The 14,587-nt window shown below is 42.4% G+C and overlaps 1 protein-coding gene across 1 annotated transcript; it reads left to right on the top strand.

Annotated features, from left to right (window-relative positions):
- Positions 1 to 6,696: 6,696 nt before the first annotated feature.
- Positions 6,697 to 7,171, top strand: LOC112834950 (small ribosomal subunit protein uS10-like). Its single transcript, XM_073888821.1, has one exon. It carries the CDS (start codon positions 6,787 to 6,789, stop codon positions 7,144 to 7,146), a length of 360 nt encoding a protein of 119 aa, XP_073744922.1. The 5' UTR covers positions 6,697 to 6,786; the 3' UTR covers positions 7,147 to 7,171.
- The last annotated feature ends 7,416 nt before the right edge of the window (positions 7,172 to 14,587 follow it).

Genomic DNA, 14,587 nt, shown 5'->3' with positions numbered 1-14,587 from the left:
AGGTATCAAAGAAGGAAAGAGGAAGGAAATGAGGAGAGAACTCATGACCCCATTCTGGAAGAATCTATGGGCACCCATGGGAAACAAAAGCAGAAATGAACTATTGGGACTTCATCAAGATAAAAAGCTTCTGCACAGCAAAGGAAACAGTCAACAAAACTGAGAGTAAACCCATGGAATAGGGGAAAATATTTGCAAATGACATTGCAGATAAAAGACTGGTATCCGAAATCTATAAAGAACTTCTCAAATCAACACCCAAAAAACAAATAATCAAGTCAAAAAATGGGCAGAAGACATGAACAGACACTTCTCCAAAGAAGACATACAAATGACTAACAGACACATGAAAAAATGCTCAACATCATTAGCCATCAGCGAAGTTCAAATCAAAACCACGAGGAGATACCACCTCACACCAGTTAGAACAGCTAAAATTAACAAGCCAGGAAACAACAGATGATGACAAGGATGCAGAGAAAGGGGAACCCTCCTACCCTGTTGGTGGGAATGTAAGCTGGCACAGCCACTCTGGAAAACAGTATGGAGGTTCTTCAAAAAGTTAAAAATAAAGCTACCCTAGACCCACAATTGCACTACTGGGTATTTATCCCAAAGATACAGACGTAGTGAAAAGAAGGGGCACCTGCACCCCAATGTTCATAGCAGCAATGTCCACAATAGCCAAACTGTGGAAGGACCTGAGATGCCGTTCAACAGACGAATGGATAAAGAAGATGTGTTTCAGATCAGCCAAGTTCTACGGTGATTACTATAATCATCCACTCCTGAATGGTTTGCAATTTCCTTTAGGTTAAAATGTTACTTTTCTCTTCTTTAATTTTAACTTTTTGAAGAGTCTCAGGCTGATTTGTTTTACATGTTTTCTACATGTTGACACTAAGCTTTAAAACGTATTCATTTTTACCATTCTTCACATAACATGAAGCAAGAAATGAGTTAATAGTGTTATCAGAACTCACTTCTGGCAGTGATTGAGCAGAACTGTTTGCAGGGGACACTGTCTCAGAGTCCGTCGCTCCTCAGAAGTGGGTGAGGTATGAAGCACTCATGGAAATGGGAAACGTTACCAGGAGTCCCAGTTTAGAGAGGACTCTGTCCCTTCTCCCCTTAAAAATAATCCCCAAACAGAGTATAAGAAGTAAATTCCCCCTTTGATGGGACAAAAAGACATCAATAACTTTGAATCACAACACATGAGGAATTTCTGCCACATGTAGGGATATCCAATAGCCATGAATCATGTCCCTGGAAGAAAATTCCTCGGGCCGAAAACACGAGACAAAGCTGGAAGAACGCAGACTCAGAGGAGGTGGGGCCCATGGGGGAAACGCAGACGTCTCGTTTGGACCAGCAGGTGTGAGTGAGGCAACAGCAGCTGCAGAACTGGCTCTGGAGCGTAGAGGCCAGGCAGGTTCACACCTAAACACCAGAGACACCATCTTTGCAGGAAGGGGGCTTTCACTCATTCAAATGGAGAAAAGAGGCCAAAGTAGCTCCCCAGACACATCCTGCCTGAAGATAGCTCTTACTGTGTGAGTGAGAATTTCCCAAGTTAGAGCACGGCACTAGCTCATCCCCAAAGAGATTCCTGAAAGATTTCACAATTAATACATACCAAAAGAGGGCGCCTGGGTGGCCCAGTTGTTGGGTGTCTGCCTTCGGCTGGGGTCATGGTCCCAGGGTCCTGGGATGGAACCCTGCATCGGGCTCCCTGCTCCGCGGGAAGCCTGCTTCTCCCTCTCCCACTCCCCTGCTTGTGTTCCTGCTCTCACTGTGTCTCTCTCTGTCAAATAAATAAAATCTTTAAAAAAAATACATACCAAAAGAAAAAAAAAGAGTGTGATCTATAAAAGTGTTTTATAAGAAAAATGGATAAATATGAATATGAAATTAAGCATGAAGGAAACTGCTTGGAAAAGTGAAGGAGGTGTAAGTAATGACAGCTTTATTTACATGCACAAAACCAGAGAACTAAAAGGGGCCCACCGCACCCACAATGTGAACCCCAAGCCTGCAGTGGCTGGAAAGGGAACATAGATGTGACAGGACAATGTTGGGTTGTGTGAAGGGGGAGCAAGAGGTCCACAGAGCATGAACATCACCAAGAGTTGAAGCAGACTGAAGACTTACAGTTTTAGAAAAGGAACAAGCCAGACATAATTTGGAAGACAATTATATTTAAAGTTTTCTTCAGGACCTGTGAGGTGAATAAAGAATACTTATAGTTGAAAAACTAAGTGAAGGCAGGAGTCAAGCTTTTACATAATCCTGGTTCGCTAGAAACAAGAAATAAGATGACCAAAATTAAATATGCAGGGGATAGAGTTCTGCCTCCATTTGAACATGACAAGATGGAACCTCACCCTGCTCTCATCACAGGGTCTGCAAAGCCCTTTCTTTCTCAAGGCCAGCACCACTGTGCGGTCTCAAGGCAGCAAAGGAACAGAATTCTGAAGTGTATAAGACCCTCCAAGGAGAGATGGACACACGCTGTGTGTCACCCTTAGCAGACTCCAGAAGGAAGCCGTGGCCACACTTAAAACAGGTAAGAGAGAACAGACCCTGAAATGCCAGGTAAGGGCCAGCATGGCCCTTCAGAACCCTGGATACCACAGAGTCAAGGGGGGTCGGTGCTTCCCCACCACTTCTTTCCTATGGCATCATCCAGGTGTTCATGAGAAAGGTTGGGAGCAGGTCAGAAAATGCAAAAGGGCCTCCACTGGGATTGAGCAGCTCTAAACCCTTGACCATTTGTCAGGTTCTCCTCTCATACAAAGCAAAGACAGTCAGCCACTGCAATTGGGGCAAAAAATTCTCTCATCCCTTGTATGCCTGCAAGGATTCACTATCTCTGGGGCAGGGGAAGAAACAAGAGCGGACCTCTGGAAGAACACAGGAGTCTTTCTACTATCAGACCCAGGTAAACATCCACTGCACAGAGAGGGGTACAAGCAAAATCCATGTGCCTGGGGGTCAGGGAGACAGGAAACCTCTGAAACCTGGAATCAGGCACCGATACAAAGCAGGGTCAGCTACTGCTGGTGAGGGGCAGGAAACTTCCTCTCATCCAAGACCCCCCAAATTTAAAGGAGAACCGGGGGGGGCAGGAATGCTGAAAACACCTGACCCTGAGGAAAACGCCATAAGACCTGCCTAAAAATGAGGCTGAAGCAGGTTAGCTGATAAAGCCCCTGAATTTACAGCACAGCTGCACCAAGTAACAAGCATTGGTGGTGTGTCTCTGAGAGAGGATGAAGACCAGTAAGCCCTTCTGTGGGGCAGGTGTGCAGGCTCTACCACACACAAACAGCATGTACTTAGCCAACCTCTGTGGGGTTTAGAGGCATTAACAGAACCCAACCCAGTTCATGTATGGACCCAAGTGGCTCAATTCCACACATTAGACATTACCATTTCTGAGGATAAATACTATTTACCTTGGTCTCTGCAGTTCTTTTATATATAATATCTGACATTCAATAAAAAAAATATGAGACACACAACACATGAACACAAGAAAAAATGACCCACTGCCAAGTAATACAGCAGTTAACAGAACTAGACATAGCTGTGCTTCAAATGCTGAAATCAAACGACAGGTACATTGAAGTCCCTCTGATTGATATGAAGGGGTATAGTGTAAAAGTTAGATAGTACAAATGAACACATGGAGGTTTTAGCAGAGAGATTTGACTATAAAACAGTCAGAAAATTCCAAAAATGAAAAATACCATATCATTGATTAAAGATACTTTTGATAGGCTCATTAGCAGCCTAAACAGCAAAAAACAACAATAAAAACTTAGTGAACATGAATATATATCAGTAGAGATTATCCAAACTGGTAAAAAGAAAGAAGTGAAAAAAATGGCATAAGGCATTTATTTCTTTACTCAAGATGAATTAGATAACCCGACGAGCCATGTATCTATCAGCATATTGAATTTATAGTTAAAGTTTTCCTACAAAGGAAGCTCCAGGCCTAAATGGCTTCACTGATAATTCCAACAGAGATTTTAAGAAATAAATTATGCCAATTCCACACAAACTCCTGTAGAAAATCATAAAAAAGGGATATGTCCCAGTTCACTTAATGAAACCAGCATTGCTCTGATACCAAAACTAGACAAAGATATCACAAGAAAGGAAAATTACAAAGATGTATTTTCTATAGCAAAGGCAAAAATACCTTAACAAATTGCAGCAAAATGAATCCAGCCATATGTGAAAAAGGTAACATATCATGGGTAAGTGTGATTTATCCCAGAAATGCCAGATTGGCTTAACATTCAAAAAGCAGTCAATGTAGCTCATCATATTAAGAGACTAAAAAGCAAAAAACAGGATCCTCTCAATACATACAGAAAAAGCATTCAATAAAAATTCAGCATACGTTCATGATAAAAACTCTTAGCAAATTAGAAATAGAAGAAACTGGGCACCTGGGTGGCTCAGTCAGTTAAGCATCTGCCTTGGGCTCAGGTCATGGTCCCAGGGTCCTGGGATCAAGCCCTACATTGGGCTCTCTGCTCAGTGGGGAGCCTGCTTCTCCCTTTGCCCCTCTGCCTGCTCTCATGCTCTCTCTCTCGCTCACTCGCTCTCTCTCAAATAAATAAATAAATAAAAATTAAAAAAAATAGAAATAGAAGAAACTTTTACAACTAATAAAGGGTATCTGTAGAAAAATCATCTAGCATCATATTTAAAGATGGAAAATTGAATACTTTTTCATTAAGTTCAGGAGCAAGGTAAGTGTTTGATTTAGTTCAAATTTCAGGTGAATTCATCATATATACTTATTCTTTCAAATTTTGGTCATATTGTGCTAATTTTGGAATGTTTTTCTGTTATTTTATGACTTTCTTTTCTACAAACTTCTTAGAGCTAAAAAAGGTAAGAAAGTACTGGGGGAAATTGTATCCACTACCAAGCATTGTGTATGCCCACTGATTTGTCAGAGTATGCCGTTAATAGCATCTCTGTTAAAAAAAAATCAATAAAGCATTCTTACCATCTGTACATTGCTAGCTAAATTTTTGCAACTAAATACAAACAGTTTTAGGGGAGACAGAGCATTTTTTTTTATATCAACACAACTGTGTGAGGAAGTTTTATCCAAATGCTATTTATATTTACATTTTAAATGACCATAGCTCACCCATAAATATAGCATGATAACCCTGTGGAGCACTGGAGGAAAAACGTCTACCTCATTTCCTGGTAATATTTTACTTAGCCCAGAAATTCCATAACATTTTATTGTAATGTTTATTGTAAATATTGCCACATTTTAATCCAAGCCACTTAGCATCCTGTAGCAGAAAGACAGCATATTTACCCTGATGCTTGGGGCCAGTCCATTTGCTTCTCAATAACCCAATGGTTATTGAGAGAAAATATGGGTTCAAGTGAGTTACAAGCTTCTGAGTGCAAGGTAGAGCATGTGCTAGTGTACTGTCTCAGGATATTTTACATTTTATTTTGTCTCCTTCAAATTGATGTTGAAGATGAATGGCTCTATTTTAGTTTCCCAGCCTGTATTAGTCTCAACACTTGTGATTGAGTCTGGCCTAGAACATCACCCAGGATGAATTTGCACATAGTTTCCACGGTTCGTAAAATGTGAGGAGGTTTTGCAGTGGTCACAGCAGTCCATGTGCTAGTGCATGTCTAGTTGGGAGCCACACTCTCAGCTTGGTGCATCTTGTTACTGTGGGATCTGAGCTGGGCCACTGCAGAGCTGTCACCAGCTAGACCCCCATCTCTGAGGCTGCTGCAGCCTCACCCTTGCTTGGAGCCAACATCTCAGTGGCCTCTGGCTCCAGAATCAAGCCTCAAAGTGCCGCTGGGGTCGTCTACCACCCGTGTCTTTCTCCCAACTGCTGTAAACATCCACCACATTGACTGTTCTTTCCCTCCTTGAAGAATTCCCAACCCTCTGTTCCACTGAATTTTTACTAAAACCCACCTTCTGGTTCTTTGGCTGCTTCTGTACAAGTTCCTCCCATCTTCTAGTTTATAATATGATTACACGTTATGTGATCTAACTGAACTGATCATTCTCCAAGCCTCCTCTCTAGCCATGCTCACATCACAGTTCCCAGGAGAAGACAGCCTCACGTGAGTCAGGGCTGGAGACAGAGGAAGTGTCAAGCACGGAAGTTGTAAAGGAGATGATGAAGATGTTGTATGAAGAGGCTATTCTCTTACTGATCCCCAAAGTTGGAAGGAAAGAACACAGAGGCATCATTCAGTAATCATCCCTAAATGCAGTACCGTGTTACCTTCATACTGAGAGGTGTAACAGAGTTAACACCGGAGGCCTTGTCTCCCCATAAGTTGGCTAACTGACCATATTATCTTCACACTTGATATTTATGTGAAACGACTTTATGTTTGCAGGTGCGTCCACATGTACTGTTCCATTTTATTCCCCACCAGCACTTTATTTTATAGGTATCTCCCAGGTCACAAGGGCTGACTTGAAACCAGTCTCTTAGATTTCTATGCAGCACCTCAGAAATACACCACTCTTGCCTCCCAGTACTCAGATATGTGCTCACAATGCCCTGAAATGTGGACTTAATTTAAAAGCTGCTTAGAACTCTGTAAATCCCTATTTAGACTTTTAGAAATAAATTAGTTTAGGAGGAAGACGCGGTTGCAGCTGCAGCGGAGGTTTGCACGCCCCGCTCCTGCTCCTGACTCACCGCTGTTCGCTCTCACTGAGGAACAAGTCGGTCAGGAAAACGCGCCGCAGCCATGGCTTTTAAAGACACTGGGAAGACACCCGTGGAACCGGAGGTGGCAATTCACCGAATTAGAATTACTCTCACCGGCCGCAATGTAAAATCTTTGGAAAAGGTATGTGCTGACTTGATCAGAGGCGCAAAGGAAAAGAATCTCAAAGTGAAAGGACCAGTTCGGATGCCTACCAAGACTCTGAGAATCACTACAAGAAAAACTCCTTGTGGTGAAGGTTCTAAGACCTGGGATCGTTTTCAGATGAGGATCCACAAGCGACTCATTGATTTGCACAGTCCTTCTGAGATTGTTAAGCAGATTACTTCCATCAGTATTGAGCCAGGAGTTGGGGTTGAAGTCACCATTGCAGATGCTTAAATCAACCTTCTCAATAAATTGATTATCAGTTGTTAAAAGAAAAGAAATAAATTAGTTAAATGGAAAATCATGTTGTAGTATTAAAGTTAAGATGTGCCGATTGCTTTGCTACTTTTGAGGAAAAAGTGATAAGTACGTGATCATGGTTTGAGAATGGAGCACATTTATAGTGTGGCAAGAAGCAGCTGAATTGGGTGGAAAGGCCTGCTGAAAATAGGAATGGCCTGGAGAAGAGACGATATATTTGTGGCATGGGCATAGCCATGGTGTCACTCGGTCCTGAAGAAGTGCACTATTGTCATGCCAGGATGGGTTTACCAGGGTGTGACCCAAGCAGTGTGAGGTTTAGTACACGACTACCACATGGTGATTTTATGAAGCCCAGCTTCTTTGGGCTTGGGAAACACAGCCCTTTCAGAGGTGCTGCTCTTCCCCTACCAGTGACCTGACTGGCTCTTGGTTTTGGAAGGGCACAGGCTTGCAGCATGTCCAGGCTAGGAAGCTACTTAAGCCTTATAACACAGAAAATCCGGTGGCACCCAAAATCCTATGGTGAATAAGGATGCACTGTGAAGTCTAGCAAGACCAAATAGGAAAACCTAAGTTTTCAGCAGAAAACTGGTCTACCTTTGGGTGACCACTCTGGATCACTACTGACTGTGGGACAACAAATGACTGTGAGCTGGTCCCTCACATCAGCTGGAGCTATGCAACCCTGCTTCCCAGCCACAAGTGAGTGAACACAGCAGAAGCAGTTTGTCATCATAGGAAGAAGAGCCAGGTGCACCAGCCAGTGGTTGGACCCCACTGCACAATTTTCTTCCCTCCCTAAGCTGTGGCCTCCAGATAGTTTTTCTGTGACCAGTAGGCAGAGGAGAAACACTTGGGCCTAATTTGCAGGTGGGTTACACAGCCCAAAAGGGACTACAGTGTAGTATCGGGGTCTGATTACTTTGAACTTCTTCCATCAGGGAGAGGCAGCCATCATCCTCACTGAAATAAATACCTGTCCTGGGTATGGATTGGCCCTCTTTTCCCTGTCTGCTTCTAACAGCACCACTGTCTGTGCATTGTAAGATGCCTTGCTTAGGATTATAGTATTTACTTAACATTGTCTCTAACCATGAAACACATTTCACCAAAAGAAATGTGCCAGTGGGCTCATCACAGACATGACATTCATTGGTCTTATGAGACGCTCTGTCACTCAGAAGTAGTGGCCCTAATAGAATACCAAGGTGATGAGTGAAGACTTAGTTATAGGGCTAACCCGGCAGTAACACCCTGTGAGGATGATATTGCCCTACAAGATGCTCTGAACTCAAAATTAATGCAAGGTACTATTTCTCCCAAGGCCAGGGCCAAAGAGGCCACTTTGCTCTCTCTATGACTGTGGGATCTGATGGGTTAGAGGTTTCCATTCCCAAGGAAGAAATGCTTCCATGAGAGGCACAGCAACAACCTCATGAAACTCAAAGTTGAGGATCACCTGGCTGTTTGCTACTGAAGCAACATGGAGAGGAGGTGTGATTGACGGCGAGTATTGACCGTGACTCCCAAAAGGAAGTGTGGCTGCTGGTTTTCATCAGGGTAGGAGGAATATATTAAAGCTGCAGACATCACTGGGCACTTCTTAGAAACTTTACTAAGCCTATTAGTAAATTCAATATAGTATTACAGGACCTAAGTAAGAGAAACATCACCAAGAGCTCAAACTTTTCCAGAGAAAAACTTTGGGACACCCCAAAATGAATAAAAACCCCTCCATTTTAGCTACTGGCTGAGGACAAGGACAATACAAAATAGGCAGTTAAAGAAAACTGAGAGCTATCTACTAAGATCTCATGACAAGTCCTAGTAATGATTGTAGCATCCATGCATATTTTTACATATGTATTCAGCACTCATCTTTTCCCTTCCTTTTTTACCATTTATGTAGGAATATGCTTAACTTTATATTGCAGTTCATAGTTCACACCATGAGAAGCCACATCAGTAGCCAACAGGGAGGAAATATTTCTTACCTGGAGATTCTGACCTTGAGGTTGTTACAATGACCAATGGGACTCCATGTCTCCAGTTTCTGGGAGGGGAGGGCATGTTCATTGATATAATGGAGAGATGGGTTTTACCAGGTTGCGTCTTATGTTTTGAAGGATAAGAATAAGTTCTGAGAAGCAAGAGAGGTGGACAGAATCATCCCAGGCACATTTGGGCCTGGACTCACTCCTAGCCTTTCCCCTGCTACATTGTCTTTCCTGGGGCCTGATCCCTGACAGATGCATTTCCGAGGCTCCTACACCAGAGGCACAAGTCTGGGTTCCTCCAACAGAAGGCACTGGTAGAAGATTGGAGAGTATGAGGGGGAAGAGTCGGTGGTTTCATGCCCTCTTTCTCTGTCTCACAAAGACTTCTGAAGGAGGCAGCATCTCCTGAGTTGCTCTAGCTCTACTGAACAGAGCACAACAGTTCCAGCTTCCACCCAATGTCCTGGCCCTGGTAACACTGGCTCCTCCTGATCACCCTCTGCTCTGGGAAGTATAGTGCCTCCTCCTCCGAATGTTTGGGTTGGGCTGCTGTCCCTTGTGTTTGCATTCTAGCTTCTCCTTTACTATGTAAAGCAATTTTCTGTGATCATGTTCATGGATTCTGAATACTCAGGTAATTTGTTTCCTATTTATATTTTGAATTTTATAGCCAGAGCTTAGGAGATAACAACAAACAGACCCTCAAGAACATAGAAAAAAAGAAGCACATAACAGATAGACCTTATTTGTGGGGAGGAGTAAAACCAGTTCACCCAGATTCTAGAATTAGAGTCAGAAATGAAAGGAATGAGACATCTTTTGATACAAACTGATCCTAAAATAAGAACTATCTTCCCCTTCCTACTTTCCCCATTGGCATGTGCCCCTTCACTTCCCTGTCCCACACCTTCTCTTCCTCAAGTTACATATAAAATAATTCAAGTCTGGGGCACCTGGGTGGGTCAGTTGGTTAAGCGTCTGCCTTTGGCTTAGGTCATGATCCCAGAGTCCTGGGATCGAGCCCTGCATTGGGCTCCATGCTCAGCAGGGAGCCTGCTTCTCCCTCTTCCACTCCCCCTACTTGTGTTCTCTCTCTCACTGTCTCTCTCTCTCTGTCAAATAAATAAATAAAATCTTAAAAAAAAATTCAAGTCTTCTTCATAAAACATGTAGATGTTTTGCCACAGCAAAGACCTCTTTCTTTACTGATCCTTTCTTAGAGTTACATGCTCCACAAAGACTGACGTGGATATACAGACCAGGACTTGCCTTGACATGGTGTTTTCATGTGATGGAATCTATATTGAATTTTTGCAGCCACACCACATTGTTGATTTGTATTAACTTTCCAGTTAATTAAAACTCTGTGACTTTCACAAAAATGTATGCAAATCCCTCTTCTGAAATTCATTACAACAACCATGGAGCTATTTGCAGCTCTAAGAATGCATAAGAGCTCATAACATTCAACAATCAGTAGAAAGTCTCAAAGCATTCTTTTAGTATCTCAAATGTACTTGAAATTTTATAAATGCTGTAGAATTCTTAAATTCCAACCCTCAAGAAGCTTGTTATATTTTTGGTACATTACACTTTTGGTACACACACAGTACCCAAGGATGTGAGGATTGCCTTCTTTCAAGGGCACATAGAACATTAACAAAAATTGTCCACATGTAAGGTCAAATCTGTACTGTTTGGAAGTGGTTCTAAGTGCATGCATTAGAAATGAAGGACCAGGGGGCGGAGCAAGGTGGCAGAGGAGTAGGAGACCTGGATTTCGTCTGGTCTCAGGAATTCAGCTGAATAGGGATCGAACCATTCTGAACACCTACGAACTAAACAGGAGATCAAAGAAAAGAATAGCAACAACTCTCTGAACAGAAAAGCGACCACTTACTGGAAGGTAGGACTTGCAGAGAAGTGAATCTGAGGCGATATTCGGGAGGATAGATGGCGGGGGAGGGGGCCTCTGTCGGCCGCTTCTGGTGAGTGATAGAGCCGCGGAGCACAAAATCAGAACTTTTAGAAGTCATCTCTGTTAAGGGACGCCGCTCCAGTGGCTAAGTGGGGGGGTGGAACCCTCGCGGGAGAGTGTGGTCTCAGGACCCTCGGGGTCACAGAAAGACCGGGAGTGCCTGAGTGCAGCAGAGCTCCCAGGGATCGGAGCGGGGAAGCCGCCTGCAGAGACAGAGCCAAGGCGTGGGCTTTCAGCTCGGGGTTGCCATAAACTGATTGGCGACACAGTCGGGCCACTGCTCCTCCAGCAGGGACCCAACAAGCGGCAGAGCCGGGGAGACTCCCCTTCCTCCCCTGGGAGGAGCAGTGCAGAAGCACACCGCAGGGATCTGCTGGGTTTGGAGACTCCACACCGAGTCAAGTGCCAGAGATAGAAACGCTCGGTCACAGGCCGGGTGAGCATGGAGTGCAGCCGAAGACCGGGGAGACAGAGTGACTGACTGCTTTTCCTGGAAGCTCACTGAGGAGTGGGGTCCTGAGTTCCTGGCTCCTCCGGGGTGGAGATTGGGAGGCCGCCATTTTCACTCTCATCCTCCAAAGCTGTACCGAGAGCTTGCAGGGAACAAAAGCTCCCAAGAGCAAACCCGAGCAGATTACATAGCCTGGACCTGCAAGGGTGGGGCAATTCCGCCTCCGGCAAAGACATTTGGAAACCACGGCAACAGGCCCCTCCCCCAGAAGATCAGCACGAACAGCCAGCCAAGACCAAGTTTACAGATCAATGAGAACTGGAGAACTCCAGCACTAGGGGAGTACTGCACATAGAATCCATGGCTTTTTTACCATGATTCTTTAATCTTTCAAAGTTAATTTTTTTAACTGTTTTTCTTTTGAATTTTTCTTTTTCCCTTTTTCAACCAACATCTTATCAATCTCTTTTTTAAAAAAACATTTTTTTTTCATTTTTAGAGTCATATTCTATACCTTCATAGTAGTTACCCTTATCTTTGGCATATATATATAAGTTGTTCTCTAAAATTTTGAGATACAGTTTCTTCTAACATATCAAAATATACCCTAAATCTCTAGTGTATGGCCCTGTTCTAGTCTCCTGTCTGATCACATTCTCTCCCCTTTTTTTTTCTTTCTTTCTTTTTTTAATCCTCCTCTTTCTTTGTTCAAGCACCTTATCAATTCCTTTTTTAAAATTTTTTATAATTTTCATCTTTACAGTCATATTCCATCCCTTCATTGTATCAACCCTTATTTTGTACATATATAAGTCTTTCTAACTTTAAAATTTTAGGAGGCACTTTCTTCTAAAAGACCAAAATACACCCAAAATCTAGTGTGTGGCACTGATCTATGCACTAGCCTTATCATATTTGATCATATTCTGTTTTTTTTTGTTTTGTTCTGTTTTTGTTTTTATCTTTTTCCTTTTCTTTTTTTCTCTTTCTTTTTTCTTTCTTTCCCTTTCTTTTCCCCTGATTTCAGGTCTTTTCTGATTTGTTTAGAGTATATTTTCTGGGGACGTTGTTAACCTGTTAGCATTTTGTTCTCTCATTCATCTGTTCTCCTCTGGACAAAATGACAGGATGAAAAAAATCACCTCAACAAAAAGAACAAGAGGTAGTACCGTCTGCCAGGGACCTACTCAATACAGACATTGGTACGATGTTGGACCTATAGTGCAGAATCATGATTTTAAAGATACTAGCTGGGCTTGAAAAAAAATGGAAGTTATTAGAGACACCCTTCCTGGGAAAATAAAAGAACTAAAATCTAACCAAGTCGAAATCAAAAAGGCTATTAATGAGGTGCAATAAAAAATGGGGGCACTAACTGCAGGATAAATGAAGCAGAAGAGAGAATCAGTGATATAGAGGACCAAATGATGGAAAATAAAGAAGCTGAGAAAAAGAGAGATAAACAACTACTGGATCACGAGAGCAGAATTTGAGAAATAAGCGATACAATAAGATGAAACAACATTAGAATAATTGGGATCCCAGAAGAAGAAGAAAGAAAGAGAGGGGCAGAAGGTATATTGGAGCAAATTATAGCAGACAACTTCCCTAATGTGAGGAAGGAAACAGGCATCAAAATCCAGGAAGCACAGAGAATCCCTCTCAAAATCAATAAAAATAGGTCAACACCCCGGCATCTAATAGTAAAACTTACAAGTCTCAGACACAAAGAGAAAATCGTAAAGGCAGCTCAGGAGAAGAGATATGTAACCTATAATGGTAGAAACATTAGATAGGCAACAGACCTATCCACAGAGACCTGGCAGTCCAGAAAGGACTGCCATGATATCTTCAGAGCACCCAAACGAGAAAAATATGCAGCCAAGAATACTATATCCAGCTAGGCTGTCATTGAAAATAGAAGGAGAGATAAAAAACTTCCAGGACAAACAAAAATTAAAAGAATTTGCAAACACGAAACCAGCCCTACAAGAAATATTGAAAGGGGTCCTCTAAGCAAAGAGAGAGCCTAAAAGCAGCATAGACAAGAAAGGAACACAGACATTATACAGTAATGGTCACCTTACAGGCAATACAATGGCACTAAATTCATATCTTTCAATAGTCACCCTGAATGTAAATGGGCTAAATGCCCCAATCAAAGGACACAGGTTATCAGATTGGATTAAAAAACAAGACCCATCAATATGCTGTTTGCAAGAGACTCCTTTTAGACCCAAAGACAGCCCCAGATTGAAAGTGAGGGGGTGGAAAACCATTTACCATGCTAATGGACACCAAAAGAAAGCTGGGGTGGCAATGCTTATATCAGACAAATTAGATTTTAAACAAAGGCTGTAATAAGAGATGAGGAAGGACACTATGTCCCACCTAAAGGGTCTATCCACCAAGAAGATCTAACAATTGTAAATATCTATGCCGCTAATGTGGGAGCAGCCAATTATATAAGGCAATTAATAACAAAAGCAAAGAAACACATTGACAACAATACAATAATAGTGGGGGACTTTAACATCCCCCTGACTGAAATGGACAGATCATCTAAGCAAAAGATCAACAAGGAAATAAAGTCTTTAAAAGACACACTCGACCAAATGGACTTCACAGACATATTCAGAACATTCCATCCCAAAACAACAGAATACACATTCTTCTCTAGTGCCCATGGAACATTCTCCAGAAGAGATCACATCCTAGGTCACAACTCAGGTCTCAACTGGTAACAAAAGATTGGGATTATTCCCTGCATATTTTCAGACCACAATGCTTTGAAACTAGAACTCAATCACAAAAGGAAAGTCAGAGAGAACTCAAATACATGGAGGATAAAGAGCATCCTACTAAAGAATGAATGGGTCAACCAGGACATTAAAGAAGAATTAAAAAAATTCATGGAAACCAAGAAAATGAAAACACAACTGTTCAAAATCTTTGGGATATAGCAAAGGCAGTCCTAAGAGGAAA

Source organism: Callorhinus ursinus, unplaced genomic scaffold (genome assembly GCF_003265705.2).
Source record: "Callorhinus ursinus isolate GAN/ISIS: 27379988/994484 unplaced genomic scaffold, GSC_fseal_2.0 scaffold96, whole genome shotgun sequence".
Lineage (NCBI taxonomy): Eukaryota > Metazoa > Chordata > Mammalia > Carnivora > Otariidae > Callorhinus > Callorhinus ursinus.
This window is presented reverse-complemented; position numbering and strand designations above follow the sequence as displayed.